Raw genomic sequence first — 27,500 nt, 5'->3', positions numbered from 1 at the left:
TAAAAAAAGGTGTCAGTTTTATTGCCAGATAAAAGGGTAAAAAAACAATTATCATATTTTTTTACTGGCAAATGAGGTACCAATGATGGCCGACTCCGTCGCTGGCCCGCTCGTACCATTACCACGGAATCACCGATGTTGCCGACAGTGTTAGCCGATGAAACGGATGGACGCAGCGGCGAACCCCGCGGTAAAAGATCACGAAACGAACCCCCGCTTCTCGGTGGCGTCTTGTCTGTGACGTGACAGGCTGAGAGGGGGATTGATGCACGCCATCTCGATTCACGATCCGCAGTGATCATATATATGGTGGGGGGGGGGGGTGTTGGGGGGGTTAGGGAGGGCTGCTCCCTACTCGTGACGTTGAGGGGACGATGGGGGGAGGGGCGTCCCTACTCGTGACGTAGAGGGGGCGATGGAGGAAGGGGGCGGGGCTTCCCTACTCGTGACGTGGAGGGGGCGGGGCTTCCATACTCGTGACGTGGAAGGGGCGGGGCGACCCTACTCGTGATGTAGAGGGGGCGATGGAGGAAGGGGGCGGGGCTTCCCTACTCGTGACGTGGAGGGGGCGGGGCGTTCCTAATTGTGACGTGGAGGGGCGTCCCTACTCGTGACGTGGAGGGGACAATGGGGGAAGGGGGCGGGGTTTCCCTACTCGTGACGTGGAGGGGGCGGGGCGTCCCTACTCGTGACGTGGAGGGGACAATGGGGGAAGGGGGAGGGGCTTCCCTACTCGTGACGTAGTGGGGACAATGGAGGAAGGGGGAGGGGCTTTCCTACTCGTGACGTAGTGGGGACGATGGAGGAAGGGGGAGGGGCTTCCCTACTGGTGACGTGGAGGGGGCGGGGCTTCCCTACTCGTTACGTAGTGGGGACAATGGGGGAAGGGGGAGGGGCTTCCCTACTCGTGACGTAGTGGGGACGATGGAGGAAGGGGGAGGGGTTTCCCTACTTGTGACGTAGTGGGGACGATGGAGGAAAGGGGCGGGGCTTCCCTACTGGTGACGTGGAGGGGGTGAGGCTTCCCTACTCGTTACGTAGTGGGGACAATGGGGGAAGGGGGAGGGGCTTCCCTACTCGTGACGTAGTGGGGACGATGGAGGAAAGGGGCGGGGCTTCCCTACTCGTGACGTAGTGGGGACGATGGAGGAAGGGGGAGGGGCTTCCCTACTTGTGACGTAGTGGGGACAATGGAGGAAGGGGGAGGGGCTTCCCTACTCGTGACGTAGTGGGGACGATGGAGGAAGGGGGAGGGGCTTCCCTACTCGTGACGTAGTGGGGACAATGGAGGAAGGGGGAGGGGCTTCCCTACTCGTGACGTAGTGGGGACGATGGAGGAAGGGGGAGGGGCTTCCCTACTCGTGACGTAGTGGGGACAATGGAGGAAGGGGGAGGGGCTTCCCTACTCGTGACGTAGTGGGGACGATGGAGGAAGGGGGAGGGGCTTCCCTACTCGTGACGTAGTGGAGAAGATGGAGGAAGGGGGAGGGGCTTCCCTACTCGTGACATTGAGGGGACAATGGGGGAAGGGGGAGGGGCGTTCCCTACTCGTGACGTAGTGGGGAAGATGGCGGAAGGGGGCGGGGCGTTCCCTACTTGTGAGGTTGCTGTCACTGCTGACTCCAGCCGTGGCACAGCAGCCGAGGGCGCAGTCACCCTGCTGGTGGTGCTGCTGCTGGTGCTGCTGCTGGTGGTGGTGACCCCCGCCGGCGGTGGGCCACGTGTCCGCCAGCCAGTGGTGAGACGCGTCCACGTGCATCAGGCCCGACCTGCTCATACACACACACACACAGGCAAAGACAAAGGTCCCCCGCATAGCCTGTGACGGACTGTCGGGGCAAGTGCTGTGCAAGTGCTTGCGAGTTGCACCTATGAAGGCCAGAACTTGGGGGGTGGGTGGCCAGCACCACGCCCGGCCACCTTTGTGTGTGTGTGTTGAACTTCTTTCGCACCGTACGTAGCCAACCGTGCTCATCGGGGCTGCTGCTGTTACCTGCCAGTGCTGTTGTTGCCTTCGCCGCGTTGATACGTCACTGCAACACAAAGACAAAGATCCCCCGTATAGCCTTAACATACCGTAGGGGCAAGTGCTGTTAGCGAGTAGCACCCATGAAGGCCGGCACAGCACACGACTGGGGTTGGATGGCCAGCACCACGCCCCGACACAAAGACAAAGGTGACCCGTGTAAACCTCGCAACCCGTCGGGGCAAGTGCTGGATAACGACCCCGATAAACCGTGATTAATCACTAGCCCCACCTGGCACAACACCCTGACACTACCCTGCCCAGGTGCTGATCGCTGACACCACTTGCCCCCAACAGATTGGTTTAGTCACGTAGGTAAAACATAAAATTAAAAGTTACTAAAAGTAATAATGGAAATAAAAGTAAAATAAAATCCTGAGAGTATGAATCCGTGCAGTCACGAAAGCTTCAAATCTAGAAGTCTGGTTTAGGCTACACGGGGAGGACCTTTTCTCAGTCGACCCGTGGCACCTGGGGTCTGCACCTCCTGCCGGCAGTACAGTTTCACGTGGCCTGATAGGTGCACGTAGCCTGGCACAAGTGCAGTGCCGGATGAAGCTAGTGCGGGAGCACGAGTTATAAAGGGGCCTCATATAAAAAAAAACGTAAATATTAAAACACACGCATTTTTTACTTGCATAGTAGAGTACTTCTATTTTTTCATTTGCTGTACAGACGGATAATATGAGAAATCGTCAACCTTAAACACCCAGTCGTTCGCAAAAGTTGAAGGGCAGTATAGTACTATAGCAATAGAGCAAGTGCAGAATCACTGAAACCGGAATCGATAGATTGAAAGCGTTTAGCGCGGGGCCCTTGAAAGTGTGGGGCCCTTAGCATATGTAGGGGGCCGTCCATAAATGACGTCACGCACCTAGGGGGGGGGGGGTCAGACATTTGTGACGATGTGTGACGAGGGGGGGGGGGGGTTGAGAAATGTGACGTCACATCGAAATGCGCAACTTTAAATAATTATAGACAACACGTTCTACTTAATTAAATATACTTCTTAATAAATGCTTTCTCCTACAACATCAGAGTGCAGCGCCACATTAAATACGCACTACAATGACGATAGTTTAAAGCGTTTTTTTTGGGGGGGGCAGAGCTTTGTGACGTCATATTTGAGGGGGGCTCTGACTTTTTGTGACGCCGTGTGACGAGGGGGGGGGGCGTCAGAAATCGTCAAAAATCGCGTGACGTCATTTATGGACGGCCCCCCAGATACTTTTTCTACTCGGATAATCATCCGGCACTGCACAAGCGACGTAGTGGCATCTTCCGCCCGCTGGGTGGCGACTGACTGTTGTTATTGCGTGTGGTTCAGTTCAAGTTCATGTATTAAGTACGGCCCTGCGAGCCATTCGGCTCTTGAATCGGGTGCGATCGCAACTAACAGAAAACATGAACAAAAAAACATCTTAAAGTGAAGACGCGCAACAGAAAAATCCGGGGAAAAAACAGCAAAGACTAACACAAAAGGCACAGCACATCAAGGCCGTGTGCAAAAATCCCCGGTGGGATGCAATGGGGTGTGGGTACCATCGCCACCTAGTGGCGACTGACTGTTGTTATCGCATGTGGTTCAGTTCAAGTTCATGTATTAGGTGTGGCCCTGCGAGCCATTCGGCTCTTGAATCGGTTGCGATCGCAACAAACAAAACACATGAACATGAAAACATCTTAAAGTGAAGACGCGCAACAGAAAAATCCGGAAAAAAACTGCAAAAGTCTTACAGAAAAAGCACAGCACATCAAGGCCGTGTGCAAAAATCCCGGTGGGATGCAATGGGGTGCGGGTACCATCGCCACCTGGTGGCGACTGACTGTTGTTATCGCGTTTGGTTCAGTTCAAGTTCATGCATTAGGTATGGCCCTGTGAGCCATTTGGCTCTTAAATCGGGTGAGAATGCAACAAACAAAAAAACATGAACAAGAAAACATCTCAAAGTGAAGACGCGCAACAGAAAAATCCGGGGAAAAAACAGCAAAAGACTTACACAAAATGCACAGCATATCAAGGCCGTGTGCAAAAATCCCGGTGAGATGCAATGGGGTGTGGGTACCATCGCCACCTAGTGGCGACTGACTTGTTCTTTCGGTAAAGTCACGTAGGTAAAAAATGAAATTTAAATTAATAAAAAATAAAAACCATAAAAATCACGACGTTTCGTAGGCAACACAAGCTTCCGTCTTCAGGTGAAACTGTCACAGCAAAAAATCTGTATCAAGTGGAGAGAAGTCCCAAGAGGGGGGAGGAGCCAGTTTCACCTAAAGACGGAAGCTTGTGTTGCCTCCGAAACGTCGTGATTTTTATTGTTTTTATTTTTTATTAATTTTAATTTCATTTTTTACCTACGTGACTTCACCGAAAGAACTAAGAGTATGAATCCTTGCAGTCACGAAAGCTTCAAATCTAGGACTGACTTGTTATTGCGTGTGGGTGGTGGTACCATCGCCACCTTGTGGCGAAAACTGTCACCCGCAGGCTGATCAGGCGCTTGGTCAAGACCCCCCTCAACAAATGCTCAGGTGTTGCCTGGGAGTTGTCTGGGTGTTGGTCGGTTGTTGTCTGGGTGTTGTTACTGGTGTTGTTCAGTCGTTGTTTGGGTGTTGGTGGGCTGTTGTCTGGGCGTTGTTTGGGTGTTGGTCTGTTGTTTTCTGTGTGTTGTTTGTGTGTTGGTGGGCTGTTGTCTGGGTGTTGTTTGGGTGTTGGTCTGTTGTTGTCTGGGTGTTGTTTGTGTGTTGGTGGGCTGTTGTCTGGGTGTTGTTTGGGTGTTCGTCGGATGTTGTCTGGGTGTTGTTACTGGTGTTGTTCAGTTGTTTTGTTATTCGGATGTTTGGGTGTTGTTTAGGTGTTGTTCGGGTGCCATTTTTGTGTTGTTCGGTTGTTATTCGGGTGATGTGTGGTTGTTGTGTGGTTGTTGTTGTTGTTCGGTAGTTTGGTTGTTGCCCGGTTGTTGTTTGGGTGTTGTTTGGTCATTGTTCGGTTGTTGTTTGGTCACTGTGCTGGTGTTGTTCGGGTGTTGTTCGGTCAATGTTTGGGTGTAGTTTGGGTGTTGTTTTCGTGTTGTGCGGGTGTTGTGTGATGTTCTTCACGGTGTTGCGTTTGGGTGTTGTTTTGGTGTTGTGCGGGTGTTGTGCATTGTTGTTCGTGGTGTTGCGTTGGAGTGTTGTTTGGGTGTTGTTTTGGTGTTGTGCGTTGTTGTTCGTGGTGTTGCGTTTGGGTGTTGTTTGGGTGTTGTTTGGGTGTTGTTTGGGTGTTATTTTGGTGTTGTGCGTTGTTGTTCGCGGTGTTGCGTTTGGGTGTTGTTTGGGTGTTGTTTTGGTGTTGTGCGTTGTTGTTTGCGGTGTTGCGTTGGGGTGTTGTCCACCACCGACCGAGGCGGCGTCATGTTCAGTACCTGACGGCGTGAATGTGAAAGACGGAACTGCGTGGGGGTGCACGGCAGGGAGCAGAGGGGGGGGGGCGGGGGGCGTGTTGAGGGGGGGCAGATGAGGGTGAGGGGATGTGCGGGTGGGGGGCAGAGGGGGGAGGAGTGTGGGGGCGGGGCAGAGGGGGGTGGGGGGAGGGGGTCACAATCACCAGCGGTCATTGCACGGAAGCCACCGGAACCACGAGGGAGGCCAAGGCAGCGTGTGGTTTTAAAAAGAAGTAAATATAAAACAGGTGACGTTTCGGGAAATGGCCCTTCTTCATTCACTCGTTGACTCTCACTCGCTCGCTCGCTCGTTCTCTCACTCGCTCGCTCGTTCTCTCACTCGCTCACTCTGTCACTCTCCTGCTCGCTCACTCTGTCACTCGCTCCCTCGCCCACTCTGTCACTCACTCACTCACTCGCTCACTCGCTCACTCTGTCACTCGCCCGCTCGCTAACTCACTCACTCTGTCACTCGCTCACTCACTCTGTCACTCACTCGCTCGCTCTCTCTGTCACTCGCTCACTCACTCACTCACTCACTCACTCACTCACTCACTCACTCGCTCGCCCACCCGCTCGCTCACTCACCGACCCGCTCACTCCGTCACTCGCCCGCCCGCTCGCTCACCCTTGCTGGTGGAGGCGTAGGACGAGCCGAGCAGCCCCGCTCGCTTCTTGCGCTGCCGGTAGAGCCACACGCTGAACACCATGAGCACCACCCAGCACGCCGTGCCGATGCCCGCGATGAACGCCGGCCGGCGCACCACGTCCGAGATCTGCTCAGCCAGGCTCACGTTGTCGCCCCGCTCCAGCGGGCCACTCAAGGACGTCGCGTCTGCCCAGGGGGTGGGTGGGGAGGGGTGGGTGGGGAGGGGTGAGTGGGTGGGGAGGGGTGGGGGGGGTGGGTGGGGAGGGGTGGGTGGGGAGGTGTGGGTGGGGAGGGGTGGGTGGGTGGGTGGGGTTGGGTGGGTGGGGAGGTGAGATGGTGATTTGGCGATCGTGGCGAGTTTGACAGGCTCATGGTGATGGTGGCGGCGGCGGTGGTGGCGGTGTTTGTGGTGGTGGCAGTGGTGGTGGTGGTGGCGGTGGTGGCGGCGGTGTTGGTGGTGGTGGCGGTGGTGGCGGCGGTGTTTGTGGTGGTGGCGGTGGTGGTGTTGGTGGTGGCGGTGGTAGTGTGGTGGTGGTGGTGGCAGTGGCGGTGTTGGTGGCGGTGGTGGCGGTGGTGGTGGTGGTGGTGGTGCGCTGCACTGCGAAACCCGGGGGGGACCCAAGTTCGTTTCCTGCTCACGGCCACCGCCAGCGGTTATCTGGCGTTGATGGCCGTCAAGCAGGAATCGTAACCGGCAAACATAACGTGGTTGAGCAATAGGGAGCCATCCCTTGACCGCACCCAGGCATCGATCAGCCTCCCATTGTATCTGTACCAGATGAAATTCCTCCGGTACAGCCATCGAAGGCTTCACGAACAACGTGGTCAAAATAGATGCTAAATGATGTGGGAGCCAGAGGACATCCCTGTCGCACCCCAAGGTGAACAGGGAATGGTTCTGACTCCGGGCCATGTAGTTTTACCTGGGCCTGCTCACACACACACACAGAAACACATACAAATACATACACAGAGAAACACAGAAACACACAGAGACACACACAGAGACACACACAGAGACACACATAGGCACACACAGACACATACAGACACACACAGACACACAAACACACAAACAGAGAGACACACACAGACACAAAAACAAACACTCACACAGGCACACATATAGACACACACAGAGACAAAGACAGACACACACAGACACACACAGACACACAAACAGAGATACACACACAGACACACGAACAAACACTCACACAGGCACACATAGAGACACACACAGACACACATAGAGCACACAGACAGACACATACACACACATGCGCACACACACACACACAGAGACACACAGAGAAACACAAACACGCTCACACACGCTCACACACACACACAGGCACGCACACACACTCACGTGCGCACACACGCTCACACACACGCACACACACACACGCACACACACGCACGCGCACGCTCACACACACGCTCACACCCACACGCTCACACACACACATGCTTACACACACATACGCTCACACACTCACACACACACGCAGACACACGCGTACACACACACGCTCACACACTCACACGCTCACACACTCAAACACACACACACACATGCACACGCTCACACACACACACACACTGGCACACACACACGCTCACACACACACACACGCTCACACACTCAAACACACACACACACGCGCACACACACGTGCACACACACACGCGCACACACACACACGCTCACACACTCAAACACACACACACACACATGCACACGCTCACACACACACTGGCACACACACACACACGCTCACACACACACACACACGCACGCGCACACACACGCTCACACACGCACACACACACACGCTCATCCTCCGGTTACCTAGCAACACGTAGGCCGGCTCGCTGTGCGGACCCACTCCGGCGGCGTTGCCCGCGGCGACGGTGAGTCCGTAGCGCACTCCGCCCGCGAGGCGAGGGATGGTGAGCGACAGCGTGCCGCCGTCCACGGAGCGGATCACCGGCAGGCGGCTGTCGTTACCACCACACCACACCTGGGCGGGGTGGGGGGGGGGTCACGGTAAGCGTGGGGCGGTGGGGGTGGTGGGGGTGGTGGGGGTGGTGGGGGTGGTGGGGGTGGTGGTGGGGGTGGTGGGGGTGGTGGGGGTGGTGGGGGTGGTGGTGGTGGTGGGGGTGGTGGGGGCGGTGGGGGTGGTGGGGGTGGTGGTGGGGGTGGTGGTGGGGGTGGGGGTGGGGGTGGTGGGGGGGGTGGTGGGGGTGGGGGTGGTGGGGGGGGTGGTGGGGGTGGTGGGGGTGGTGGTGGTGGTGGTGGTGGGGGTGGTGGTGGGGGTGGTGGTGGGGGTGGGGGTGGTGGTGGTGGGGGTGGTGGTGGGGGTGGTGGTGGGGGTGGTGGTGGGGGTAGTGGGGGTGGTGGTGGTGGTGGGGGTGGTGGTGGTGGTGATAGTGTTGGTGGTGGTGGTGATAGTGGTGGTGGTGATAGTGGTGTTGGTGGTGATAGTGGTGATAGTGGTGGTGGTGATAGTGGTGGTGGTGGTGGTGGCACCTTGTACTCTGTCAGCACACCGTTGTGCTGTTCCTCTGGAGGCGGCTGCCATGCCACCAGCACCCCGGTGCTGTTCTCCTCCGTGAAGGGATGCAGACGCACTTCCTGTGGGGGGGCGCCGGGGGCTGTGGGGGGTGTGGGGGGGGTGGGGGGGTGTGGGGGGGTGGGGGGTGGGGGGGGGTGGGGGGGTGTGGGGGGGGTGGGGGGTGGGGGGGGTGGGGGGGTGGTTACGCGGTGGTGGTTCCAACTCACTCACCAGCCCACCCACTCACACACTACACTACACTATACACTACACTACACTATACACTACACTATACACTACACTACTATACACTACACTACTATACACTACACTATACACTACACTACTATACACTACACTACTATACACTACACTATACACTACACTACTATACACTACACTATACACTACACTACTATACACTACACTATACACTACACTATACACTACACTATACACTACACTACACTATACACTACACACTATACACTACACTACACACTACAATATACATTACATTATACTACACTATACACTACACTATACACTACACCACACACCACACACACTACACCACACCACACACACCACACCACACACACCACACACTACACCACACACGTCCCGGTCACCTTCTTCGGGCGTGCGGAGCGTCCTCCCGGCGCTGGCCTCTCCCCGCGTGTCCCCGTGGAAGGGCCGCACCTTGACGCGGTAGGCGGCCCCCTTGCGCAGGCCCGACAGAACCGCGGCCCTCTCGGACGCTCCACGCACCTCCTCGCTCATCCACGGCGAGCCACCGCCACCACCGCCGCCATCATCATCATCATCATCGCCACCGCCGCCGTAGCCGACGAGGCGGTAGAGGACCTGGAATCCGTGGAAGAGCGGCGAAGGCTTCTCCACCTGTGGAGGTGAACGCACGGCGGACGGCGCACGTGGATGTTGTCGCCCTCGCCCGGTGTGCAGGAGGTCGTGGGTTCCATTCCGACCCTGACGATGCCTGCTGCTGCTGTATATTTGGAGTTTGCGTGTCTCTCTCTCTCTCTCATTATCATCACGGTGGCTAGGAGATGTTAACTACCTCGCCTGGTGTGCAGGAGGTCGTGGGTTCGATCCAGACTATGATGCCTGCTGCTGTATATTTGGAGTCTGCGTCTCTCTCTCATCATCATCACGGTGGCTAGGAGATGTTGACTACCTCGCCTGGTATACAGGAGGTCACGGATTCCATCCCGACGCTGACGCCTGCTGCTGTATATTTGGAGTCTGCATCTCTCTCATCATCATCATCATCATCACTGTGGTGAGATGTTAACTACCTCGCCTGGTGTGCAGGTGGTCGTGGGTTCGATCCTTGACCCCTAACGCCTGCTGCTGTATATTTGGAGTCTGCGTCTCTCTCTCCGTGGTCGCGTGGGTTTATTTTCCCTTCCTCATTTAGGATCAGCGTCAGGCGTTTTAGAGTGTTTGGCTGCTGTACATTTACAGATGATGATGATGAGCCACTTCGTTGAGCTATGATTTGTGGCCACGTTGCTTCTGAAAAAGATCTGCATAGCTCAGTGGGCCTTGCCTGCTCGCAATAAAAATAGTTTATACTGGTAGGAACGAAGTGAACCAGCCTACAATAGATTATATCTTCCTGGTTCTTTCGGTAAAGTCACGTAGAAGGGAAGTAATAAAATAATAAAAATAAAACATAATAAAATAATCTCGATGTAAAGCTTTCGTGACTGCAGGGATTCATCTTCTTGGTTCTTTCGGTAAAGTCACGTAGAAGGGAAGTAATAAAATAATGAAAATAAAACATAATAAAATAATTTCGATTTAAAGCTTTCGTGACTGCAGGGATTCATCTTCTTGGTTCTTTCGGTAAAATCACGTAGAAGGGAAGTAATAAAATAATAAAAATAAAATATTATAAAATAATTTCGATTTAAAGCTTTCGTGACTGCAGGGATTCATCTTCTTGGTTCTTTCGGTAAAATCACGTAGAAGGGAAGTAATACAAGAATAAAAATAAAACACAATAAAATAATTCTCACGACGTTTCGGAGTCTGACTCTGTCGCCTCGACGGACCTGGTTTTCACCTGAAGACGGCTGCTTGCGTTGTGGCCGAAACGTCGTGAGAATTATTTTATTGTGTTTTATTTTTATTATTTTATTACTTCCCTTCTACGTGACTTTACCGAAAGAACCAAGAAGATGAATCCCTGCAGTCACGAAAGAAGCTTTCAATCGAAATAGATTATATCGTCCGTCCGTCCGTCCGATTAGGTGTAGCAACATCGCCCCCTACTGCAAACACTCGGCAGGACCCTACAAAAACCTTTAGACTCAGCGAGGCTTTCCTGGCTAAACAAGTGTAACATTCCCTTATAATTCCCTGAGATAGTTTTAAATTAAAACATTTAAATAAAAAATTAACTCACAGCGGCCTAAAGCCTACAGCTAGGCCTAAAGCCTAGAACTAGGCCTCAAACTCTCCATTCGTATCGTACCCCCGCGTGTGTGAAAGGGAGTTAATGTTCAACAATGTTACATTCCCTTATGTTTTTAAATAGAAACATTTAAATGTAAAGCTTTTACATTAATAATTAAAACATTTAAATTAAAAATTAACTCACAGCGGCCTAAAGCCTACAGCTAGGCCTAAAGCCTAGAACTAGGCCTCAAACTCTCCATTCGTATCGTACCCCCGCGTGTGTGAAAGGGAGTTAATGTTCAACAATGTTACATTCCCTTATGTTTTTAAATAGAAACATTTAAATGTAAAGCTTTTACATTAATAATTAAAACATTTAAATTAAAAATTAACTCACAGCGGCCTAAAGCCTACAGCTAGGCCTAAAGCCTAGAACTAGGCCTCAAACTCTCCATTCGTATCGTACCCCCGCGTGTGTGAAAGGGAGTTAATGTTCAACAATGTTACATTCCCTTATGTTTTTAAATAGAAACATTTAAATGTAAAGCTTTTACATTAATAATTAAAACATTTAAATTAAAAATTAACTCACAGCGGCCTAAAGCCTACAGCTAGGCCTAAAGCCTAGAACTAGGCCTCAAACTCTCCATTCGTATCGTACCCCCGCGTGTGTGAAAGGGAGTTAATGTTCAACAATGTTACATTCCCTTATGTTTTTAAATAGAAACATTTAAATGTAAAGCTTTTACATTAATAATTAAAACATTTAAATTAAAAATTAACTCACAGCGGCCTAAAGCCTACAGCTAGGCCTAAAGCCTAGAACTAGGCCTCAAACTCTCCCTTCGTATCGTACCCCCGCCATTTCATTCTATTATAGCCATTCATTTGTTCGTTCCTACCAGCTCACCCCGCAGGGACCTGTTAGTTTAGTTCACTGGCGGGGGGGGGGGGGGGGGGGCACGTGCCCCTCCCCAATGATCCGATCGAAATCCCTCATTTCAATGTAGTATAGTAGTGTAGTGTATAGTGTAGTGTATAGTGTAGTGTATAGTGTAGTGTAGTGTATAGTGTAGTGTATAGTGTAGTGTATAGTGTAGTGTATAGTAGTGTAGTGTATAGTAGTGTAGTGTATAGTAGTGTAGTGTATAGTAGTGTAGTGTATAGTGTAGTGTATAGTAGTGTAGTGTATAGCAGTGCAGTGTAGTGTATAGTAGTGTAGTGTATAGTAGTGTAGTGTATAGCAGTGTAGTGTATAGCAGTGTAGTGTAAAGTAGTGTAGTGTATAGTAATGTATAGTGTAGTGTATAGTGTAGTGTATATTGTGTGGTGTATAGTAGTGTAGTGTATAGTAGTGTAGTGTATAGCAGTGTATGTAGTGTATAGTGTAGTGTATAGCAGTGTAGTGTATAGTAGTGTAGTGTATAGTGTAGTGTATAGTAGTATAGTGTATAGCAGTGTAGTGTATAGCAGTGTAGTGTATAGTGTAGTGTATAGTAGTATGCATGTATGCTGAACTTCTTTCGCACCGTACGTAACCCAACCGCGCTCATCGGAGGTGCGGGCGGGCGGGCGGGCGCGTAACAACAAACCAAACAACAACAACAACAGCAGCAGCAGGAGTTCGAAACAAAATACATTTCTTGGGTCAAACCTTACCGTCCAGTGGAGCTGCACGGAGGTGGAGGAGATGGTGATGGGGTTGAGAAGGCGGATCACGGCGTCCCCCAGAACGCTCTTCATGTCCCGCGGGTCGACGGCGTGTCCCGTGGGGCGGATGTCTGAAAGCGGCGGGGGTCGGGGGGTCACAGGCGGGGGTCGGGGTCACGGGGTCGGGGGGGGGGGTTGAACTCAGGCGGGGAGAGGTCGACATTCCGGGATTGGGGGTCACCGACCGACGGATCGGCTGGTGGACGGGCGGACTGACGAAGACGGTGAACGCTGACACACAGGCAGACAGGGCGACACTTAGACAGAGGGACACACAGGCAGATAGGATGACACTTAGACACACAGGCGGACAGGACGACAAGTAGACATACAGGCGGACAGGGCGACATGTAGACATACAGGCGGACAGGGCGACACAGACAGACGGACACACAGGCGAACAGGACGACACAGACAGAGGGACGGGAAACGCTGCATGTACCGGCAGACAGGGACGATGGGACGGACAGAACGAACGCAAAACAACAAGAAAATAAACCACGGACGGAGCCGATGGATCGATGGACAGCCTGGAGCGATGGACAGACCGGCCTAGCCAGGACGCACACGCAGAGGGACAGACACACGGGGAGAATTGGCCGGTTTCGGACAATTCATCGTCGCCGGTGTTGGCCGTGAGCGGGCAATGGAACTCGCCGCCGGGGTTGGCTGGGGGGCAGTACGCTGACCGCGCACACGCAAAAAACAAAGATCCCCCGTATAGCTTCAACACACTGTTGGGGCAAGTGCTGGTCGTGAGGACATATGAAGGCCGGCACGGCACGTGGGGGGGTGGGGGGGGGGGTCATCACCACGCCCGACCCGCCTGTGTCTCCCCAGTTGGCGATGTTCTTACACACCCCAAACAGGTCCTCATTTGAGGCTGAGACGACCTAGGGGAGGCCCAGGACCGGTGCAGATAATCGTCACTGGGTGTTGGCCGTGAGCGGGAATCGAACCCGGGTGGCCAGGTTCGTAGCGCAGCGTAGCGCTAACCACTGCACCACCGCTCCCCACACACACACAGCACCCACATCACACACACCCACACACCACACACACACCACACACACCACACACACCACACACACACCACACACACACCCACACACACCCACACACCACACACACACACACCACACACCCCCACACACACACACACCCACACACACAACACACACACAACCCACACACACCACACACACCACACACACCACACACACAACCCACACACACCACACACACCCACACACCACACACACACACACCACACACCCCCACACACACACACACCACACACACAACACACACACAACCCACACACACCACACACACCACCCACACCACACACACACCACACACACCCCCCACACACACCACCCACACACACACACCACACACACCCCCAACACACACCACCCACACCACACACACACCACACACACCCCCCACACACACCACCCACACACACACACCACACACACCACACACACACCCCCACCATACACCCCACACACCCAACACACACCACACACCCCACACACACCACCCCCCCACCCACACACCCCCCACACCCCCCCCCACTCCCCCCCACACACACCCCCCACCCAATCACCTTGCGTGTGTACGGGATCCGAGAGCGCGCTGGGCTGACTCAGTCCGTGGGGGTTGGCGGCGCGCACGAGGAATATGTAGACCGAGTTGGAGCGCAGGCCTCGCACCACCAGCGTGGAGGTCTCCACACCCTCCCCCACCGTCAGCCAGGCGCCACCCAGGGACTGGCTGCTTCCACACGCAAACAGGCGCTAGTTGTAGTGTATAGTGTAGTGTAGAGTGTAGTGTAGTAGTGTATAGTGTAGTGTAGAGTGTAGTGTATATTGTAGTGTAGTAGTGTATAGTGTAGTGTAGTGTGTAGTAGTGTAATGTATAGTGTGGTGTATAGTGTAGTGTATAGAAGTGTATAGTGTAGTGTAGTAGTGTATAGTGTAGTGTAGTAGTGTATAGTGTAGTGTATAGTGTAGTGTATAGTGTAGTGTATAGTGCAGCGTGGAGGTCTCCACACCCTCCCCCACCGTCAGCCAGGCGCCACCCAGGGACTGGCTGCTTCCACACGCAAACAGGCGCTAGTTGTAGTGTATAGTGTAGTGTAGAGTGTAGTAGTGTGTGGTTGTGTGTAGTGTAGAGTGTAGTGTAGAGTCTAGTAGTGTAGTGTATAGTGTAGTGTATAGTGTAGTGTAGTAGTGTAGAGTGTAGTAGTGTATAGTAGTGTAGTGTATAGTGTAGTGTATAGTGTAGTGTGTAGTGTATAGTGTAGTGTATAGTGTAGTGTATAGTGTAGTAGTGTAGTGTAGTGTGTAGTGTAGTGTGTAGTGTAGAGTGTAGTGTAGAGTCTAGTAGTGTAGTGTATAGTGTAGTGTATAGTGTAGTGTAGTAGTGTAGAGTGTAGTAGTGTATAGTAGTGTAGTGTATAGTGTAGTGTATAGTGTAGTGTGTAGTGTATAGTGTAGTGTATAGTGTAGTGTGTAGTGTAGTGTGTAGTGTAGAGTGTAGTGTAGAGTCTAGTAGTGTAGTGTATAGTGTAGTGTGTAGTGTAGTGTAGTAGTGTAGAGTGTAGTAGTGTATAGTAGTGTAGTGTATAGTGTAGTGTATAGTGTAGTGTGTAGTGTATAGTGTAGTGTATAGTGTAGTGTAGTAGTGTATAGTGTAGTGTGTAGTGTAGTGTGTAGTGTAGAGTGTAGTGTAGAGTCTAGTAGTGTAGTGTATAGTGTAGTGTGTAGTGTAGTGTAGTAGTGTAGAGTGTAGTAGTGTATAGTAGTGTAGTGTATAGTGTAGTGTATAGTGTAGTGTGTAGTGTAGTGTATAGTGTAGTGTATAGTGTAGTGTAGTAGTGTATAGTGTAGTGTAGTAGTGTAGTAGTGTATAGTGTAGTGTATAGTGTAGTGTAGTAGTGTATAGTGTAGTGTAGTAGTGTATAGTGTAGTGTATAGTGTAGTGTATAGTGTAGTGTATAGTGCAGCGTGGAGGTCTCCACACCCTCCCCCACCGTCAGCCAGGCGCCACCCAGGGACTGGCTGCTTCCACACGCAAACAGGCGCTAGTTGTAGTGTATAGTGTAGTGTAGAGTGTAGTAGTGTGTGGTAGTGTGTAGTGTAGAGTGTAGTGTAGAGTCTAGTAGTGTAGTGTATAGTGTAGTGTATAGTGTAGTGTAGTAGTGTAGAGTGTAGTAGTGTATAGTAGTGTAGTGTATAGTGTAGTGTATAGTGTAGTGTGTAGTGTATAGTGTAGTGTATAGTGTAGTGTATAGTGTAGTAGTGTAGTGTAGTGTGTAGTGTAGTGTGTAGTGTAGAGTGTAGTGTAGAGTCTAGTAGTGTAGTGTATAGTGTAGTGTATAGTGTAGTGTAGTAGTGTAGAGTGTAGTAGTGTATAGTAGTGTAGTGTATAGTGTAGTGTATAGTGTAGTGTGTAGTGTATAGTGTAGTGTATAGTGTAGTGTGTAGTGTAGTGTGTAGTGTAGAGTGTAGTGTAGAGTCTAGTAGTGTAGTGTATAGTGTAGTGTGTAGTGTAGTGTAGTAGTGTAGAGTGTAGTAGTGTATAGTAGTGTAGTGTATAGTGTAGTGTATAGTGTAGTGTGTAGTGTATAGTGTAGTGTATAGTGTAGTGTAGTAGTGTATAGTGTAGTGTGTAGTGTAGTGTGTAGTGTAGAGTGTAGTGTAGAGTCTAGTAGTGTAGTGTATAGTGTAGTGTGTAGTGTAGTGTAGTAGTGTAGAGTGTAGTAGTGTATAGTAGTGTAGTGTATAGTGTAGTGTATAGTGTAGTGTGTAGTGTAGTGTATAGTGTAGTGTATAGTGTAGTGTAGTAGTGTATAGTGTAGTGTAGTAGTGTAGTAGTGTATAGTGTAGTGTATAGTGTAGTGTATAGTGTGGTGTATAGTGTAGTGTATAGTAGTGTATAGTGTAGTGTATAGTGTGGTGTATAGTAGTGTAGTGTATAGTGTAGTGTAGTAGTGTAGTGTAGAGTGTAGTGTAGTAGTGTATAGTGTAGTGTGTAGTGTAGTAGTGTATAGTGTAGTGTAGAGTGTAGTGTGTAGTGTAGTGTATAGTGTAGTGTATAGTGTAGTGTATAGTGTAGTGTGTAGTAGTGTATAGTGTAGTGTGTAGTGTAGTGTATAGTGTAGTGTATAGTAGTGTATAGTGTAGTGTAGTGTGTAGTAGTGTATAGTGTAGTGTGTAGTGTATAGTGTAGTGTAGTGTGTAGTAGTGTATAGTGTAGTGTGTAGTGTAGTAGTGTATAGTGTAATGTATAGTGTGGTGTATAGTAGTGTAGTGTATAGTAGTGCAGTGGATAGTAGTGTATCATAGTGTAGTGCTTAGTGTAATTTATAGTATCGTGTATAGTAGTGTATAGTAGTGTAGTGTATAGTGTAGTGTATAGTGTAGTGTATAGTAGTGTATAGTGTAGTGTATAGTGTAGTGTATAGTGTAGTGTATAGTTTAGTGTATAGTGTAGTGTATAGTGTAGTGTATAGTAGTGTATAGTGTAGTGTATAGTGTAGTGTATAGTAGTGTATAGTAGTGTATAGTGTAGTGTATAGTAGTGTATAGTGTAGTGTATAGTGTAGTGTATGTTGGACATTTTTCACACCATACGTAGCCAACCACGCTGATCGGAGATGCGGGAGGGGGGGGGGGGGGAGCACAACTAAACACGGGATCGAGGAAGTTAACATCTCACCACCGTGATGATGATGATGAGAGTGACAAGCAAACTCCAACTATACAGCAGGCGTCATCAGGGATCGTGATCGAACCCACGACCTCCTGTAGACCAGGCGAGGTAGTTAACATCTCATAGCCACCATGATGATGATGATGATGAGAGAGACACGCAGACTCCAACTATACAGCAGGCGTCATCAGGGATCGTGATCGAACCCACGACCTCCTGCACACCAGGCGAGGTAGTCAACATCTTATAGCCACCACGATGATGATGATGAGACACACGCAAACTCTAAATGTACAGCAGCAGGCTTTGCCAGGGTCGTGATCGAACCCACGACCTCCTGCACACCAGGCGAGGTAGTCAACATTTCATAGCCACCACGATGATGATGATGATGAGACACACGCAAACTCTAAATATACAGCAGCAGGCTTTGCCAGGTTCGTGATCGAACCCACGACCTCCTGCGCACCAGGCGAGGTAGTTAACATCTCACCACCCTGACGATGATGAGAGAGAGAGACACGCAAACTCCAAATACACAGCAACAGGCGTCAGGGTCGGGATCGAACCCACGACCTCCTGCATACCAGGCGAGGGAGTTAACATCTCCTAGCCACCGTGATGATGATGATGACAGAGAGAGACACGCAAACTCCAAATACACAGCAGCAGGCGTCGTCAGGGTCGTGATCGAACCCACGACCTCCTGCGCACCAGGCGAGGTAGTCAACATCTCACAGCTCCCCACACCTGTAGGCTTCCACGACGTAGGATGTGGTGGGCACGGAGCCGCTGGGCTGCCACGTCAGAGTCACGGATGTCCGCGTGACCCCCGTGACCTCCGGCTTGCTGGGAGGAGAGGGGACCTTGCTGAGGTCAGCGGTGCGGCCCTGACCAATGAGACCCGTGTACTCTGGTGGGGGGGGAGGTAGGTGAGGGTGAGGGTGGGGGTAGGTGGGGGGGGGGAGGGTAGGGGACGGGTGGAGGGGGGTTGGTGGGGGTGGGGTATCGGACGGGGGGGGGGGAGTGGGGTGGGGGGTATGTGGGGGTAGGTGGGGGTGAGGTAGGTGGGGGTAGGTAGGTGGGGGTTCGTGGGGATGGGAGGGGTTGGTGGGGGTGGGGTATTGGACGGAGGGGGAGTGGGTGGGGGGGTAGGTGGGGGTAGGTGGGGGTAGGTAGGTGGGGGGTACGGGGCGGGGGAGGGGGTTAGGTGGGGGTAAGGGGGGGTCAGGAGTATGGGACGGGGGAGGGGGTAAAAGGGTACGGGACGGGGGGAGGGGGTAGGTGGTGGTAGGTGGGGGGGGGTAGGTGGGGGTAGGTGGGGTGGGTTACGGAACGTGGTGGAGGGCGGGGTATGTGGGTGGTGGGGGTAGGTGGAGGTACGGGAGTGGGGGGTGGGGTTATTCAATCGAGACGATAGGCGGCGCTACGCATAAAGCAAACCAATCAAAGGTTAAGCAGCCCAAGTAGCTCAAGGGAGGGGGGGGGGGTCCATTAAAAGCCATGGACCCTCCCCCCTCTCATACAATTGACAAATTAGGAGGGGTACACAACTCATGCATCAAATTCGGATCACAATCAACGTGGACAGATCATTAGCGTAACGAGTGAGCAAATCTATCTGACCGCCGCCACGTCTGCACGTCTCTCATCTCACTGCATCTTAAAAAAAACTAAAACGAATGTTTAGTTTAATTTTCGATTTAAAGCTTTCGTGACTGCAGGGATTCATCTTCTTGGTTCTTTCGGTAAAGTTAAGGCGCTCTTCTTCGCACCTCCCCCCTTCCAGCCCAGCTTAAATATACGCTCCTAGCTTGGTGGTGTTTCATTCTTCACCTGAAGATGGCTGCTTGCGTTGTGGCCGAAACGTCGTGAGAATTATATTATTTTATTACGTTTTGTTTTTATTATTTTATTACTTCCCTTCTACGTGACTTTACCGAAATAACCAAGAAGATGAATGTTTAGTTTGTTTTACTTCACCAAGTAGGGAAGGCCCCCACTGATGAACGTAGCTCTGTTTCAGAGGCGACGAATGCTGGCTCCATGATGCTTTCGCACCTGATGAAGGATGCTTGTGTTGCACCCGAAACGTCGCGATTTAATTTAGTTGTTTTCATTAATTTAATTTATTTTTTTACCTACGTGACTTTACCGAAAAAAACAATAGAGTACGAATCCTTGCAGTCACGAAAGCTTCAAATCTAGAATCTAGAATTCTCATCGTCATCGTCATCACGTGTGCATTTATAGCCGCAGCCAAATAGTTTGATGGCGTTACCGTCGACTCTAAACGTGGAGGGGAAAGACCGGAGGAAAAAAAAACACCACGCGACCGCGGAGAGAGAGAGACACGCGAACTCCAAATATACTGAACTTAACTACGAACTATGTTCATTGTTCGCAGGCAAAGCCCAGTGAGCTATGTAGCTCTTTTTCAGAAGCAACCTGGCCACAAATGAACGAAGTTGGCTTACAGCTTGGACATGTGTTGCAGCATGTGGTGCGAAGGGACAAGTGGCCACGGAAAGTAATGACAGGGGGGTCAGTTGTGAGTGCGAAGGGACAAGTGGCCACGGAAAGTAATGACAGGGGGGTCAGTTGTGAGTGCGAAGGGACAAGTGGCCACGGAAAATAATGACAGGGGGGTCAGTTGTGAGTGCGAAGGGACAAGTGGCCACGGAAAGTAATGACAGGGGAGTCAGTTGTGAGTGCGAAGGGACAAGTGGCCACGGAAAGTAATGACAGGGGGGTCAGTTGTGAGTGTGAAGGGACAAGTGGCCACGGAACGTAATGACAGGGGGTCAGTTGTGAGTGCGAAGGGACAAGTGGCCACGGAAAGTAATGACAGGGGGGTCAGTTGTGAGTGCGAAGGGACAAGTGGCCACGGGAGGTAGTGACAGGGGAGTCAGTTGTGAGTGCGAAGGGACAAGTGGCCACGGAAAGTAATGACAGGGGGGTCAGTTGTGAGTGTGAAGTGACTGGTGGCCACGGGAGGTAATGACGGGGGAGTCAGTTGTGAGTGTGAATGGACTGGTGGCCACGGGAGGTAATGACAGGGGAGTCAGTTGTGAGTGCGCAGGGACTGGTGGCCACGGGAGGTAATGACAGGGGAGTCAGTTGTGAGTGCGAAGGGACAAGTGGCCACGGAAAGTAATGACAGGGGGGTCAGTTGTGAGTGTGAAATGACTGGTGGCCACGGGAGGTAATGACAGGGGAGTCAGTTGTGAGTGCGAAGGGACAAGTGGCCACGGAAAGTAATGACAGGGGGGTCAGTTGTGAGTGCGAAGGGACTGGTGGCCACGTAAAGTAATGCCAGGGGGGTCAGTTGTGAGTGCGAAGGGACAAGTGGCCACGGAAAGTAATGACAGGGGGGTCAGTTGTGAGTGCGAAGGGACTGGTGGCCACGGGAGGTAATGACAGGGGAGTCAGTTGTGAGTGTGAAGGGACTGGTGGCCACGGGAGGTAATGACAGGGGAGTCAGCTGTGAGTGTGAAGGGACTGGTGGCCACGGGAGGTAATGACAGGGGAGTCAGCTGTGAGTGTGAAGGGACTGGTGGCCACGGGAGGTAATGACAGGGGAGTCAGCTGTGAGTGTGAAGGGACTGGTGGCCACGGGAGGTAATGACAGGGGGGTCAGTTGTGAGTGTGAATGGACTGGTGGCCACGGGAGGTAATGACAGGGGAGTCAGCTGTGAGTGTGAAGGGACTGGTGGCCACGGGAGGTAATGACAGGGGAGTCAGCTGTGAGTGTGAAGGGACTGGTGGCCACGGGAGGTAATGACAGGGGAGTCAGCTGTGAGTATGAAGGGACTGGTGGCCATGGGAGGTAATGACAGGGGAGTCAGTTGTGCGTCTGAAGGGACTGGTGGCCACGGGAGGAAAATGACAGGAGAGTCAGTTGTGAGTGTGAAGGGACTGGTGGCCACGGAAAGTAATGACAGGGAGGTCAGCTGTGAGTGTGAAGGGCCCAGTGGCCACAGGAGGTAAAGACAGGGGAGTCAGTTGTGAGTGTGAAGGGACTGGTGGCCACGGGAGGTAATGACAGGGGAGTCAGTTGTGAGTGTGAAGGGACTGGTGGCCACGGGAGGTAATGACAGGGGTATCAGTTGTGAGTGTGAAGGGACTGGTGGCCACGGGAGGTAATGACAGGGGAGTCAGCTGTGAGTGTGAAGGGCCCAGTGGCCACAGGAGGTAAAGACAGGGGAGTCAGTTGTGAGTGTGAAGGGACTGGTGGCCACGGGAGGTAATGACAGGGGAGTCAGTTGTGAGTGTGAAGGGACTGGTGTCCACGGGAGGTAATGACAGGGGTATCAGTTGTGAGTGCAAAGGGACTGGTGGCCATGGGAGGCAATGACAGGGGTATCAGTTGTGAGTGTGAAGGGACTGGTGGCCACGGGAGGTAATGACAGGGGAGTCAGCTGTGAGTGTGAAGGGCCCAGTGGCCACAGGAGGTAAAGACAGGGGAGTCAGTTGTGAGTGTGAAGGGACTGGTGGCCACGGGAGGTAATGACAGGGGAGTCAGTTGTGAGTGTGAAGGGACTGGTGGCCACGGGAGGTAATGACAGGGGTATCAGTTGTGAGTGTGAAGGGACTGGTGGCCACGGGAGGTAATGACAGGGGAGTCAGCTGTGAGTGTGAAGGGCCCAGTGGCCACAGGAGGTAAAGACAGGGGAGTCAGTTGTGAGTGTGAAGGGACTGGTGGCCACGGGAGGTAATGACAGGGGAGTCAGTTGTGAGTGTGAAGGGACTGGTGGCCACGGGAGGTAATGACAGGGGTATCAGTTGTGAGTGCAAAGGGACTGGTGGCCATGGGAGGCAATGACAGGGGAGTCAGTTGTGAGTGTGAAGGGACTGGTGGCCACGGGAGGTAATGACAGGGGAGTCAGTTGTGAGTGTGAAGGGACTGGTGGCCATGGGAGGTAATGACAGGGGAGTCAGTTGTGAGTGCGAAGGGACTGGTGGCCATGGGAGGTAATGACAGGGGAGTCAGTTGTGAGTGCGAAGGGACTGGTGGCCACGGGAGGTAATGACAGGCGAGTCAGTTGTGAGTGCGAAGGGACTGGTGGCCACGGGAGGTAATGACAGGCGAGTCAGTTGTGAGTGCGAAGGGACTGGTGGCTACGGGAATGTTCGAAAAGGGAGCGTGGTCACGTGACGGAAGGGGACGGTGGAGTCTGCTGGTGGAGCGAGCGTCCAGAGTCAGCGAGATTGGTCGAGGAGGGGGGCGTGGCCTCGTGTTGCTATATAAAGGAAGAGATATGCGGGAGACTCGGGGCTGTTGCAATGGGGGTCTCCGCCTGATGCCAAGTGTCTTCAGTAAGGTGTCATCTCTAGAGAAGCGTGTCTCAAGTCGTCATTACACGGAGATTAGCAAGCTGCTGGAGCCACGCATTTTTAAATACAGTAAAACCTTGGATTGCGAGTAACTCGGTCTGCGAGTGTTTTGCAAGACGAGCAACATTTAAAATAAATATTAATTTGATAAACGGGCAATACGAGCAGTACGTATACGTTCTAGATTTGAATTCTCGATTTGAAGTTTCCGTGTCTGCAAGGGTCCATACTCTTTTGGTTTTTTCAGTAAAGTCACGTAGGTAAAAAATAAAATAACAATAAATTAAATCACGACGTTTCTCTCATCTCCATCTCATCTCTCTCATCTTTCTCTCATCTCTCCCTCTCATCTCTCTCTCATCTCTCTCATATCTCTCTCATCTCTCTCATATCTCCCTCTCATCTCTCTCATCTCTCTCTCATATCTCTCTCATCTCTCCCTCTCATCTCTCTCTCATATCTCTCTCATCTCTCACTCTCATCTCTCTCATCTCTCTCTCATCTCTCTCTCATCTCTCCCTCTCATCTCTCTCTCATATCTCTCTCATCTCTCTCTCATCTCTCCCTCTCATCTCTCTCTCATATCTCTCTCATCTCTCACTCTCATCTCTCTCATCTCTCTCTCATCTCTCTCTCATCTCTCACTCTCATCTCTCTCATCTCTCTGTCATATCTCTCTCATCTCGCTCTCTCATCTCTCTGTCATCTCTCTCATATCTCTCTCATCTATCTCACTCTCATCTCTCTCATCTCCCTCTCATCTCTCTCCCTCATCCTCTCCCCATCTCCATCACGCGCAGATGCCCCCCCACCCCCCCCACCCCCCCCGCCCCCTCGCCCCCCCCTGCCCCCCCCCGCCCCCCGCCCCTCACCCTTCACGTCCACGAAGGCCACGGCGCTGGTCTCCCCGTGCACGTTGGCGGCCACGCACGTGTACGGCCCCGCGTCCTCCGGCTGCGCAAGGGGGGATAGACGCGGCGGGGAGAGGGGGTTAGAGGGGGTGAGAGGGGGTTAGAGGGGGTTAGAGGGGATTAGAGGGGGCTAGAGGGGGTTAGAGGGTGTTAGAAGGGGATTAGAGGGGGTTAGAGGCGATTAGAGGGGATTAGAGTGGGTTAGAGGGGGTTAGAGGGGGTTAGAGGGGGTGAGAGGGGGTGACAAGGGGTGAGAGGGGGTTAGAGGGGGTGAGAGAGGGTGAGAGGGGGTTAGAGTGGGTTAGAGGGGGTTAGAGGGGATTAGAGGGGGTGAGAGGGGGTTAGAGGGGGTTAGAGGGGATTAGAAGGGGTGAGAGGGGGTTAGAGGGGGTTAGAGGGGGTGAGAGGGGATTAGAGGGGGTGAGAGGGGGTTAGAGGGGGTTAGAGGGGATTAGAGTGGGTTAGAGGGGGTTAGAGGGGGTGAGAGGGGGTGAGAGGGGATTAGAAGGGGTGAGAGGGGGTTAGAGGGGGTTAGAGGGGATTAGAGGGGGTGAGAGGGGGTTAGAGGGGGTTAGAGGGGATTAGAGTGGGTTAGAGGGGGTTAGAGGGGGTTAGAGGGGGTTAGAGGGTGTTAGAAGGGGATTAGAGGGGGTTAGAGGGGATTAGAGGGGGTTAGAGGGGGTTAGAGGGGGTTAGAGGGGGTTAGAGGGGGTTAGAGGGGGTTAGAGGGTGTTAGAAGGGGATTAGAGGGGGTTAGAGGGGATTAGAGGGGATTAGAGTGGGTTAGAGGGGGTTAGAGGGGGTGAGAGGGGGTGAGAGGGGGTTAGAGGGGGTTAGAGGGGATAGGGGCAAGCGGGTAGAGACGGGAGGAGGAAGGGGAGGAGGGTGCGGGGCGGTGGGTAGCAGTGCCGGATTATAATCCTCGTAGCAAAAGTAGCTACATACGTAGTAGCTGTAGCAGCTACTACAATTGTAGTACTATAGTAATAGAGCAAGTGCATTAGTGGTAGCTACTACATATGTAGCTACTACGTATGTAGCTACTACTACATATGTAGCTACTACATATGTAGTAGTAGCTACACATGTAGTAGTAGCTACATACGTAGTAGCTGTAGCAGCTACTACAATTGTAGTACTATAGTAATAGAGCAAGTGCAGAAGTAGTAGCTACTACTACATATGTAGCTACTACATATGTAGTAGTAGCTACACATGTAGTAGTAGCTTCATATGTAGTAGCTGTAGCAGCTACTACAATTGTAGTACTATAGTAATAGAGCAAGTGCAGAAGTAGTAGCTACTACATATGTAGCTACTACTACATATGTAGCTACTACATATGTAGTAGTAGCTACACATGTAGTAGTAGCTTAATATGTAGTAGCTGTAGTAGCTACTACAATTGTAGTACTATAGTAATAGAGCAAGTGCAGAAGTAGTAGCTACTACATATGTAGCTACTACATATGTAGCTACTACATGTGTAGCTACTACATATGTAGTAGCTACACATGTAGTAGTAGCTACATACGTAGTAGCTGTAGCAGCTACTACAATTGTAGTACTATAGAAATAGTCACGTGACTCATTGCGTCACCGCGGGGATCACGTGACTCATTACGTCACCGCGGGGGTCACGTGACTCATTGCGTCACCGCGGGGGTCACGTGACTCATTGCGTCACCGCGGGGGTCACGTGACTCATTGCGTCACCGCGGGGGTCACGTGACTCATTACGTCACCGCGGGGATCACGTGACTCATTACGTCACCGCGGGGGTCCACGTGACTCATTGGGTCACCGCGGGGATCACGTGACTCATTGCGTCACCGCGGGGGTCACGTGACTCATTGCGTCACCGCGGGGATCACGTGACTCATTACGTCACCGCGGGGATCACGTGACTCATTACGTCACCGCGGGGGTCACGTGACTCATTGCGTCACCGCGGGGGTCACGTGACTCATTGCGTCACCGCGGGGGTCACGTGACTCATTGCGTCACCGTGGGATCACGTGACTCATTACGTCACCGCGGGGGTCACGTGACTCATTGCGTCACCGCGGGGGTCACGTGACTCATTGCGTCACCGCGGGGATCACGTGACTCATTGCGTCACCGCGGGGGTCACGTGACTCATTGCGTCACCGCGGGGGTCACGTGACTCATTGCGTCACCGCGGGGGTCACGTGACTCATTGCGTCACCGCGGGGGTCACGTGACTCATTGCGTCACCGCGGGGATCACGTGACTCATTGCGTCACCGCGGGGGTCACGTGACTCATTGCGTCACCGCGGGGATCACGTGACTCATTGCGTCACCGCGGGGGTCACGTGACTCATTGCGTCACCGCGGGGATCACGTGACTCATTACGTCACCGCGGGGATCACGTGACTCATTGCGTCACCGCGGGGGTCACGTGACTCATTGCGTCACCGCGGGGGTCACGTGACTCATTGCGTCACCGCGGGGGGTCACGTGACTCATTGCGTCACCGTGGGGTCATGTGACTCATTACGTCACCGCGGGGGTCACGTGACTCATTGCGTCACCGCGGGGGTCACGTGACTCATTGCGTCACCGCGGGGATCACGTGACTCATTGCGTCACCGCGGGGGTCACGTGACTCATTGCGTCACCGCGGGGGTCACGTGACTCATTGCGTCACCGTGGGGTCATGTGACTCGTCATTGCGTCACCGCGGGGGTCACGTGACTCATTACGTCACCGCGGGGTCATGTGACTCGTCATTGCGTCACCGCGGGGGTCACGTGACTCATTACGTCACCGCGGGGGTCACGTGACTCATTGCGTCACCGCGGGGGTCACGTGACTCATTACGTCACCGCGGGGGTCACGTGACTCATTGCGTCACCGCGGGGGTCACGTGACTCATTGCGTCACCGCGGGGATCACGTGACTCATTGCGTCACCGCGGGGGTCACGTGACTCATTGCGTCACCGCGGGGGTCACGTGACTCGCCTTGACGTCGCTCAGTTGCACCACGCCCTCGTCGGGCTCCGTGACCCGGGGGTCGAGGGTGAAAGTTCGCGAGCCGCCCCTCAGCCAATGGACGGCGGGGGGCGGGGCACCGACCGCCCGGCAGACCAATCGCACGCTGCCTCCCACCAGCGCCGTGTGGTTGCTAGGCGACTGCAGGATGAGTGGCAGGGGGCGTTCGCTTAGGCCTGGGGGGGGGGGGCGTGTGGGGGGGGGGGTGGGGGGCAAGGTGTGGGGGGCATGGGGTTGTTGGGGGGGGGGTGTGGAGGATGGGGCCGATGGGGGGGTGGGGGGCCAATGGGGGGGGTGTGGGGGTGTAGGGGGGTGTGGGGAGTGGGGGACAATGGGGGGGGGGGGGGTTGGGGGGATGTGGGGGTGGGGTGCAGGGGGGGAACGTTTGTCAGCATCAGCGGCATCATCATCAGCGGCATCAGCAGCAGCAGCGACATCATCGTCATCAGCGGCATCATCATCGGAATCATCGGCATCATCGTCATCATCGTCATCATCGGCATCATCGGCATCATCGGCATGATCGGCATCAGCAACATCAGCAGCATCAGCAGCATCATCATCAGCATAATCAGCTTCAGCGGCATCATCATCAGCGGCATCAGCAGCAACAGCGGCATCATCATCAGCTTCAGCATCATCATCATCAGCGGCATCATCATCATCGCTTCCGACATTACGAAGCCTCTAGGAGTGCGACTGAGAAGGCGACTC

The 27,500-nt window shown here is 52.8% G+C and overlaps 1 protein-coding gene and 1 long non-coding RNA gene across 3 annotated transcripts in view; both read right to left on the bottom strand.

Annotated features, from left to right (window-relative positions):
- Positions 1-14,574, bottom strand: part of LOC144952018 (uncharacterized) — a 29,971-nt gene extending 15,397 nt beyond the window's left edge. The window contains exons 1-9 of the mRNA XM_078882408.1: positions 14,411-14,574; positions 12,745-12,866; positions 9,291-9,561; positions 8,634-8,758; positions 7,953-8,124; positions 6,077-6,283; positions 5,431-5,457; positions 1,994-2,033; positions 1,597-1,769 (exon numbers count right to left, since the gene is read on the bottom strand). Coding sequence (XP_078738534.1) covers positions 1,597-1,769; positions 1,994-2,033; positions 5,431-5,457; positions 6,077-6,283; positions 7,953-8,124; positions 8,634-8,758; positions 9,291-9,561; positions 12,745-12,828 — 1,099 coding nt within the window. The 5' untranslated portion in view covers positions 12,829-12,866; positions 14,411-14,574. The remainder of the gene's footprint in view (positions 1-1,596; positions 1,770-1,993; positions 2,034-5,430; positions 5,458-6,076; positions 6,284-7,952; positions 8,125-8,633; positions 8,759-9,290; positions 9,562-12,744; positions 12,867-14,410) is intronic.
- A 1,148-nt stretch (positions 14,575-15,722) lies between these two features.
- On the bottom strand, positions 15,723-26,939 carry LOC144952082 (uncharacterized). 2 transcript variants are annotated; one of them, XR_013640572.1, is made up of 4 exons: positions 26,757-26,939; positions 23,730-23,811; positions 18,271-18,433; positions 15,723-15,869 (listed from the first exon to the last, which is right to left on the bottom strand). It is a non-coding gene; the product is annotated as an uncharacterized LOC144952082 (long non-coding RNA). The 2 variants fall into 2 exon arrangements; XR_013640571.1 differs by having other exon boundaries at positions 15,723-15,866.
- Between the last annotated feature and the right edge of the window lie 561 nt (positions 26,940-27,500).

The sequence above is a fragment of the Lampetra fluviatilis genome, chromosome 65, assembly GCF_964198595.1.
Source record: "Lampetra fluviatilis chromosome 65, kcLamFluv1.1, whole genome shotgun sequence".
Taxonomy (NCBI): Eukaryota; Metazoa; Chordata; class Hyperoartia; order Petromyzontiformes; family Petromyzontidae; genus Lampetra; species Lampetra fluviatilis.
This window is presented reverse-complemented; position numbering and strand designations above follow the sequence as displayed.